This window comes from Cyprinodon variegatus, unplaced genomic scaffold (assembly GCF_000732505.1).
Source record: "Cyprinodon variegatus isolate N-32 unplaced genomic scaffold, C_variegatus-1.0 Scaffold417, whole genome shotgun sequence".
NCBI lineage: Eukaryota > Metazoa > Chordata > Actinopteri > Cyprinodontiformes > Cyprinodontidae > Cyprinodon > Cyprinodon variegatus.
The window spans coordinates 410,454-420,250 of NW_015150870.1; the positions used below are offsets into that span (position 1 = coordinate 410,454).

Consider the following 9,797-nt stretch of genomic DNA (forward strand, 5'->3'; position numbering starts at 1 on the left):
TTTTATTTGTTTCTGCTCCCGGTGGTTGGCACCTTTATTCCACTCTGGATTCACATGACTGAAGTCTTTGTTCACTTTACAATAAAAAAAATAAAAATAAACACTTTTGAAAAGTTTGGTATTCATTCTTTTCCTGTTTTGTGTGTCAACTATCACTGTTGCTAAGCGATGTGCAGCGGTGAAAGCCAAGGAAGGCTAGACCTGTTTGAATTCATAGCCAAAACTCTTCCGTCTCCTTATCAGAGGCGTATCCAGAAAATGTTAATAAGGGTGGCCAGGCAGTAACCAATGTACACTGAGGGGGGCCGAGAGTGGATAGGCACCAGAACCTCAGGGTCAATCTGCACTGTTCCAACAGGAAAATTAACGAGCAAAACCTCCATATTTTCTAAATAAAGACAAACTGTATTTTCCAACAGCGTTTGCTAACAAATAGAAAAATGTATTCAACATCCGGGATTTCTAGATAAAAGGTATAGTGGATAAAATGTTTTCAGGTTTGAGTTTTGGGCGAATATCTTTTCCATTGTCATTACTTACCTACTTTTATTAGTAATCATTCTGCATAAAACTGATATTAACAAGTTATAATATCTACATAAATTGATTATTTAATAGGTTTTAATTAAAATAGTTGTATAGCTATGATTTCACTAAAGACTTGCAGAGTCACATAATTTTCTCTTTACCCCATAAAACACAAATATGCCCATAAATTCCAACAGAGCCTAACTTTTTTCCCAGTTTTTCAAGCAACAGCTTTATCCAGCGGGACCTCAGTAGAGTTTTATTATATTTTTACCTTATTTTACAACGGAAAAGTTTTATTTTGAAAATCCACAGGGGAAGTCTAAACTTCAGCGTTCACAGTGACCGACTTCCGGGATAAGGTGAGCTATAAAGCTGCCGAACAGCGTCAGTTTGAAATGTTTTGTAGAACTTGTCGTGGATAATATCAACAAACTGCGTGTCCATGAAGTTAGCGGAGCTGAAACTTCTGTCGGAACAGGTTTGTAGAAGACTTCTTGTTCTTCTAGTCGGTTTCAGTGAGGACTTTTATTCCGCTGGCAGCAGTTGGTGAACATGAACAGTTTAGCTCCAGCCAGCCAGGCTAGCGCTTCTTCTAACACTCTGGCTGGTCTTCATGGAGACTTTCCACTGTGTTTCTGTTCGCTTTAGCCCTATTTAGACACAAACTGCTTCCTGCTGCCTGAACCAGAGCTAACAGAACCTCCTCCACTGGTGGCTCTGACATATGGAGGCATTTTATTTTAGCACCGTTTTATCAACAAGTGGCATAAAACTAATGATGCAGCATGTCGACACATTTATTTTTATTTGATCTTTAATAACTTTAACCCCCCTGAAATACAGGGTTCTTATGTTTTATTAATGTGGCAAACTGTTTCCGCTGATGAAGAAACTAATTTTAGATTAGCTGTTCTGTAGTGATGCTGAGATGAAGCCTCATTGTCACCACCTATTGGTGGACTGCTGAACTACAGTTAGTAATATAATTTTTTGCAATAGTTTTTCGTTTTTTCCCCCCATTTAAATTAATTTGAAATTGTTAATGGTTGGTCTGTATAATAAAATCTTTTGTGAGTTTTTTTTAATGTGCACAATGTCCTAGAAGAGAAAAATCAGTTTTTCTGCCATTTAGCGAAATAAGCTCAAGCAGACAGTGAATGTGAACAAGTAACAGAGTTAAACAAACAAATTAGTACTGTACAGTGTTTTTACAATATAAATTGTCTGCATCTGGAGAGTAACTAATCAATAAAGAGCTATGGACATTTTTACAGTAATGGATATTTGAAAATAGCAGCAACATCAGAGATGTGCAAAATGACAACAGGAAGTTATTTAACTAAGACAGAAGCTGTGCAAAAAGCAGCATGAATGTAAGAACTTAATGAGGTTGTTGGGAACAGTGGTGGTTATAAAGTCTTCCAGCTGCTGGGAGGAAGGATCTGTGATAACGCTCCCTGGTGCGTTTAGGGTGCAGCAGTCTGTTACTGAAGAAGCTCTCCAGTTCAGCACCAGCTTCATGCATGAGGTGGGAGACATTATCCCATAGAGTTAATTTAGTTAGGATCCTTTTGTTTTCCACCTCCTGCTCTGAGTCCAGAGGGCATCCAATCACAGAGCTCGCCTTCTTCTGTATAGAAGAGGTTTGTAAAAAAAAAATAAGATGTACTGATCCAATATTCTTAGCAGTATCGCTCCTGATGGTTAAAATTCTGCTTCAGGTATTGATGAAAATAGGGCAGATCCATACAGTGGATGCTGATCTATTCAGTCTATTTCTGTGCTTATTTAATTGGATTAAAAATCTCTTAAACCGGATACCCCATTCATATAATATATAAGATCAATCTGAAACTGTACAGCTGGTTGTTTTTTTCTTGGATGTAATCAGTCCTCTAAACACAATAATTTTATGTTTCCTTTTCTGACCTTAAATTGGTCCCAGGTCAGCTTTTGGCAACTACCTGTCTACATTCATATCATATATCAATGTAGAGAGGTGATTATAACTGCATCTTAAATAAATCTAAATCTAAATCATGAGAACCTTAAAGCAAACTGTAACAAATTCAAGTATCCAAATAGTAGTGAAAAATATGGATCGCAGCATCACGATCAAAATGTTCAGATTTTGAAATTGTTCTCTTCTAATGAAATGTTATGTTTAAGGCATGCTTTTTAAAAATGTTTATTGAAATATCTGTTGATATAAGGAAATGTATTACTAGACCTTTTATCTTTTTCATTGTGTTCTTCAGGTAATAAATACATCTTTAAAACAAGCAATTAAAGAAAACAAGGGTGGTTAATATGTGTATATTTTCCATGTCTGTAGATGAATCAATATAGATGTAGATGTTTTTTTTTTGTTCAGTTTTTACGGCACTAGTGGCCCGTCTTCTATAGACAGTAGGCTGACAGGAAAGGGGGTAAGAGAGAGGGAGAGACAGGCAGGAAAGGACTACAGGCCGGATTTGAACCCGAGTCGCCCGCGTTGAGGACTAAAGCCTCCGTACATGGGTCGTACACGCTAACTGCTGCATCACCTGCACCCCCAATCTAGATTTATATCTATTGATATAGAGTCATGTCGTCTCTGATTCATATAATTTCATGGGATCTCTTTCCTTTACACACCAGAGCTCCATCATGATTGGCGCTGACCCTCCATCACTGAGATCATGTGACTTTGCTGGTTCACTACCAAGACCAAGTTACTGCCATCTGTAGAGCTGTCATATCGTTTAAGAGAAAGATGAAATGCTTTTTATTTGTCTTCTCCCTCGTCTTGTCTTCTTTTTGATTCTTATTATGATTGTTTTTATTATTATATTTAAAAATTATACAGGTTATAAATTAACAGATCACATTCTCCTTACTTCTGGGGGAAGTAAAAGAGAAGGAAGACATATTTCTATTGGTCTGCTGGCTGTGGAAACATATCGATTGGTGAAAAGTGAACATTCGCATTGGACTTTAAGGGATGAGAATGATCTGTGAAACACAATTCTAAAAAAAAAAAGAAAATTAAATATATAAAATATGCGAAAAAAAGTTTTTGAAAAAAGTAGAATATAAAAATTATTTTTTTTTAACTAAATCAGAGAAAACGGCGAAGTTACTCTCAATACATATATTTTTTTATTGTTAAAACACTATTCAAACTTTTATTTCTGGATAACATTTAATTTTTCTTATTTCAACTTACAAAGAGTATTCTTTTCTTGCAAAAATAATGGAACAAAATTGACTTCATACTTTTTTTTTTTTTTTAAAGCTATATGGCTGTAAAAGTGAGAAATAACCCTGCTTTGTGTTTATAGACGTAGCCAGTGCCACCAGATAATAGAGTAATGCTTTACCTTTGCTTCTGCTGCAGCATGAGTCTGCGAGATATCAGCGAGAACATGAAGCTGGCGCGGGAGTACGCCTTGCTGGGAAACTACAGCTCAGCCAGCGTTCTCTATAACGGCCTTCTGGAACAGATCAGGAAGCACATGTACGGCGTGCAGGACGGCGGCATTCAGCAGAGATGGCAGCAGGTAAACCTCCACCCCTGGCTTCTGAAAACATGCCGTAGGTTAATTCAATGTATTAAAACTAAGAACTCCAATCTGTTCAGTTCGACCTGTGCATCATCTAACAGAATGTTTAATTTATTAATAAAATTGAAGTTTGGAGACTTTATAATGAAATTAGGAGAAACTGCAAAGCTGATTTGTACTAGTTTGTTTGCCAAAGCTCTGCAAAAAAACAGTAAATCTGTGCAGAAAAGTCTGATGGGTACGTCTGCACCAGGATGCTGACTTTATCTGATCCGCCCGTTTCTCAGCTGTGGCAGGAAGTCAGTGAGGAGAACCGACAGGTTCAGGACATCATGTCCACCCTGAGGAGCTTCCAGCTGGACACGGCGCCTGTTAAAGCCTCCAACCACGACGACTTTGAAATGAGGCCTGCGCATGTAGAACCAAGGTATTTAGTTTTCTCAGTAACACGCTGCTGGGTGTTTGGGCTCCTCATTCAGAGGCTGAACTCCCCATAATCCAGCTGCAGTCATATGACTGAGATCAGGAGCCTCAGTTCCTGCTGGGAGCTTGTTTGCTTTGCTGCTGAGGATTTTATGCTCTCTCTGCCATTCTTTCAGTTATGTTTATCTTTTTAACAGATGCTGACTCTTTAAATGATCAGAATTGATAATAGTGGTTAGCTGTTTAAATAAACCTTTAAGTGAAAATGTTTTTAATGTCTTTATCTGAAGTTTTCCTTCACTACTGAGAGCAGCACTTTTTAGCCACCAGTTTAGCTTCATGCATGAAGCAGCTTCACAGCTGGATAGACAGAAGCCAGCAGTGTTTGTTTTTCAAGTTGAAGTCAATTTGGACATTTTATTTTTTTGTTTTTTACGGCACTAGTTGCTCATTTTTTTAGTGTTCCTTGACAGTGTCGTTTCTAAGTCACCAATTTAGTGCTACTTGGTCCCAATGGAATTTCCCATTGGGAACCTGCTAGCATTAAGTTGCTAACTGGTTAGCAAGATGCTTCCGAGACACAGACCACAACCAAACTTTCTTGTGAACCTCCCACCACAACAATCCCGCCCCCTTGATAATTGACAGATCACATTCACTTCCCTAGTGTAAAGTCAGGCACCACTCAGGAGAATTCGGAAATGCAGCGGTTGGAACAGTCGCTTCGGGCTTAAAACAGGCGTCCCAAAAGTTGCTCCTTGATGGCCGCCGTCCTGCAGGATTTAGAGGTTTCCCTGCTTTAGCACAGCTGATTCCGATGATTGCAGTTGAGCAAAAGCCTGTTAATCAGCTTTCAATTAAAATCAGCTGTGCTGGAGCAAGGAAACATGAAATCTGATTCATTTTTTAACTGTATCGGTTGATCTCTAACGACCCTTTTCCAATGGTACCAACTCTTTGTTAGCTGTTAGCATTTCTTTTAGTAACGTTACCGTTGAACCACTACTAATGGAAAATTAATGAGTTTTAAACTGACCCGACCCATCTTGACCCGGTTGTTTACAAATTTTCTTAGTATAGCCACTAGATGGCGTCTTTGGCAGTGAACAGAAGGCCAGGGTTGGTCTGATTTCTGTTTGTTAGCATAGTGTAGCTGCTCCATATAATTGAGATGTCGATCCTCATCATTTTATTACAAGCCCCATTTTTCTGCCACTTTTCCCTCTTCATCATCATCATCATCCTCAGACGCTCTTAAAGAGCTCTAACCTCATCCTGTGAAAATAAACATTGACTTTGCGCTCAGCCTCAGTTCCATAGAGCTTCCCAGAATCGTCTTGAATGATGGCCTTTTGGAAGAAGTCTGAGGTTTCATTTTAATTTTCTGCCCCCTCAGTAACTGAACCCATTTTGCCAGTAGCGTCCCCTCTGACCCGGCCTCCAGCTTTAATGTCCTCTCCTGCTGTCGCAGACACTCTCCCGGTCCCGTCAGACGTTCTAACTTCCATAAGGAGAGCAAACCTCCCAACAACCGGCTGAGCGCGGCGGTGAGACCCCATCAGAAGCAGTCACCGCGAGGCAGCAACGGAGACAAAAGCAGGGCCTCCAGAGGCAAAGAGAAGAAGGAGTCCAAGGAGGTGAAGGAGGCTGCTGCCAAAGCAAAGGATGACAAGGTGACCAGCATGGAGTAGTTCTGGAGAACTTTGTGTTTTCAGCAATAACTCTGCTGATCAAACAGCGGCTTGACGCTGCTTGTTTGCTCACAGCTGGCCTGTTCTTCCAGTTTTCCCTCAGAGGATGAGGTTACAGTCAGTGATCTGAAGACTTGATGTTGTTTTTATGTGCAGGAGAAGGAAGTGAAAAAGTTTGACGGGACAGGATATGACAAAGACCTGGTGGAGGCGCTAGAGAGGGACATCATATCCCAGAACCCAAATGTGAAATGGTGAGTAGATCTTTTGCAAAGTCTGTCTGTTTTAACTCGATCAGCTAAACTTATTATCAGGGTTTCAGTCCTAACCTCTCATTAATGTGAAGCTAATTAGCTTCATACCAGTTCCAGGCTAAATACACCCAGCATGCTGAATGTTAAATGTTGGTTAATGGAGCCTAAAATGTGCTTTTATATCATTTAGTAGTTTGGAATGTAAATTAAACAGCACAGAATTTGGCTGGTAGAATCTCTAGTGTTGAGTCGGTTTAAACAAACAAATCCAGACTTATTGGTCATTTTTAGTTTTTTCGCCCTACAGCTAATGTATGAGTTTCTTTTTGTTGTACAGCACTAGTGGCTTGTTTTTTGGACAGCAGAGGGGGTATGGGAGGGGGACAGACATGGGGCAAAGGTCTACAGGTCCGATTTGAACCCGGGTCGCCCACATCAAGGACTAAAGGGCTGGTTAACCTCCCGCAGCAGCGTGTCACAGTGTGTTTGTCGTAGATATTTTTGAATTATGCCCAATATTGAAGCGTGGTCTGCGCTATAGTCTGGACAATCAGGAACTAGCTGTGGGTCTAGATGCGGTCGAGGCGGTGAGGAAGTGGGGGCAACAGCTCATAGAAAGTGCCTCAATAGGATGTTAAATATGAAACTCGTTTTAATAATGAAAATGATTATTTTAAAACGAGTAGTTAAATTCCTGACACAGTTTTCTTCTTTCAAAGGAAGGATTAGCAGCTCTGTAGACTGGGTAGCCAGTCGATTTTCTCCAAATTTAAAATGCTTTAATAAAGTAATCCACATTTAAGAACACATTTTGATTTAATCCATACGTCTGAGCTGTACATTAATAAAATACTCAACATGCTGAGATGAAAGGTTTTATTCTTTAGACGCCTGGTGTCGCTAATTAGCTTCACACCCAAGTTTCCACTAATTATAAAGTGATATTTAAAAACTAATATCCCAAATTAACCTAGAATCTGACCGACAGCAAAAACACTAATTATATTTTGTACACTGTCAGGCATTAAGGTGTTAATTCTCTATAGGCTGGGGGGGGGGGGAGCCATGATGGCTGCTCGTCTCATCCTCCATGTTTAATTTGACTTAAGGATGCAAAGAAACAAGTTAAACAAAGCAAGCTGCTCTATATTTTCATGTTTTGGATTTTCCAGGGATGACATCGCAGATTTAGAAGACGCCAAGAAACTCCTGAAAGAAGCGGTGGTGCTGCCCATGTGGATGCCTGCTTTCTTCAAAGGCATCAGGAGACCATGGAAGGTACTGCTTTCATAGACCACAAAATGACGGGAAAAGCTAACGAAAAACTGAAGGGTGATCCAACGTTCTTATGAAGATAACAGCACTGGGAAGACTGTAGACAGGAGGGTCAAAACGACTGACTGATGCTTGTGTTGACAGGAACTATAACTCCATTTACACTATCCCTTTAAACCGTGCTGAGATCAGTCCGAGCACGGTAACTGCTGTGGAGTTAGGAAGCTGAGGCAGAGGCGTTTCTTGCAGGAATAAAAGGTTCAAATTTATTTAACGTCCTCAGACAGAGAGATGGGGCTCTAACTGAGGCAACCTCAGTACATACAGGTGCTGGTCATAAAATTAGAATATCATGAAAAAGTAGATTGATTTCAGTAATTCCATTTAAAAAGTGAAACTTGTATATTATATTCATACATTACATACAAACTCATATATTTCAGATGTTTATTTTGTTTAATTTTGATGATTACAAATGACAACAAATGAAAATCTCATATTCATCATATCAGAAAATTAGAATATTACTGAAGACCAATAAAAACAAAGGATTTATAGAAATGTTGGCCAACTGAAAAGTATGAACATGAAAAGTATGAGCATGGTGTGACCCGAAGACTTCCGGTTCACCCATGGACTAGACAGACGCACTTACGATCGCTCCCCCATTAGAAATTTATTTTTCCCCACCAAAAACTCGTTAACTGAAAATTGTGTGGCTTATATGTTTGATGAGTGGGAAGGGACTCACAAGAGGCAAAAAGAGGAAAGAAAATATGCCAAAAAGTCAAGAAAAAGGCAGTTCGGCAAAAGCTAACGCTATCAACTCAGAGGACGCCCCGACGCTTGGGACTGACGTGAACTCAAGTGACCTAATGGCAGCGATTAAAGACCTGAAGTCTGAACTGACAAAGGACAACGGTTCCCTACGTCAAGAAATCAACCTTATGGGCCAAGAACTCAACGGCAAACTTGACAACCTGACAAAAGACATTCAAAGCTTGTCTGGCCGGATTAATGAAGTGGAAACTCGTGTGGGGCGCATGGAGGACTGGGCAGCAGAGGTAAATGCCGTGATCTCTGCCTCAGTTAAACAACAGAAGGCCCTCCAAGCCAAAGTGACGGACCTGGAGTCCCGATCTAGAAGAAACAATATCCGGATGTTTGGATTGACAGAGGGAGAAGAGGGAAGCTCGGTTTCCCAGTTCATTACGACCCTACTTAAACGTGAACTGCCACTTCTGAAAGAGGTGGATCTGAAAATCCAACGGGCACATCGCTCCTTGGCGCAGAAACCTCGCCCCGAAGATCCGCCACGGCAAATTATTATTAATTTTCAGGAATTTATGACCAAGGAGCTGATACTGAGGGAGGCTTGGAAAAAGGGGAAAATAATGCAATCGTATTCTCTACTTTGATCATGACTACGCGACCGAGATTGTTAAGAAGCGCAAAGAATTCAACGCTGTTAAGAAAGCTTTAAAGGAGAAAGGAGTGCGCTTTCAGACGCCTTTCACAAGCATAAGGATCCACTGGGACACTGGAGTTAAGACCTACAGCAGCGCAGAAGCAGCAAGGAAAGAGCTACAGAAACGAGGTATCTCAGTGGACCCGCCGCGGGTGAGGGACAGCGAACATGCGCTGGACGCCGCACTGTCGGAGCTTCTCGGATGGGAGCGGAGATCAGATCGTCAGGAGAGGAGTAACTCTACGGCGCAGAGAGCGAGGGAGAAACTGAAGGGGTTTCAGAGAGATGACGCAGAGGAGAACAGCTGAGGCTCTCTTGTAAATTTACTACATTCTGGTGAGGTAGCTTTTTCCTTGTCGGACTCTGCCTGTTAACTAATTAATCATTTGACCTCATTTTTTGATCAGGGGGAGAGATAGCAATCGTAGCTTTATTAAGTTGGACTTATAGGATGGTGTTATTTCTTTTGTTAAAATTGATTACCATCTCTAGTATTGGGCCCTCTCTAGAGGAGAGACTACACCCTCGACCCTCCAACTGGGTCAGCCTGGAAGAGTTAGATCTCTTCCACTGTTGGGAGTCACTTTTCTGTTGTGTTTATTTATGTTAT

At 40.5% G+C, this 9,797-nt stretch overlaps 1 protein-coding gene across 2 annotated transcripts in view; it reads left to right on the forward strand.

Annotated features, from left to right (window-relative positions):
* katna1 (katanin p60 (ATPase containing) subunit A 1) overlaps positions 1–9,797 on the forward strand; it is a 15,703-nt gene that overhangs the window by 2,727 nt on the left and 3,179 nt on the right. Inside the window, exons 1-6 of one of the 2 annotated variants that reach the window (XM_015388237.1) lie at positions 873–1,009; positions 3,911–4,073; positions 4,364–4,503; positions 5,971–6,172; positions 6,347–6,444; positions 7,617–7,722. In XM_015388237.1, coding sequence (XP_015243723.1) covers positions 3,912–4,073; positions 4,364–4,503; positions 5,971–6,172; positions 6,347–6,444; positions 7,617–7,722 — 708 coding nt within the window. In that variant the 5' untranslated portion in view covers positions 873–1,009; position 3,911. Of the gene's footprint in view, positions 1–872; positions 1,010–3,910; positions 4,074–4,363; positions 4,504–5,970; positions 6,173–6,346; positions 6,445–7,616; positions 7,723–9,797 lie in introns of those variants that run through there. The other variant, XM_015388238.1, reaches the window with a different exon arrangement.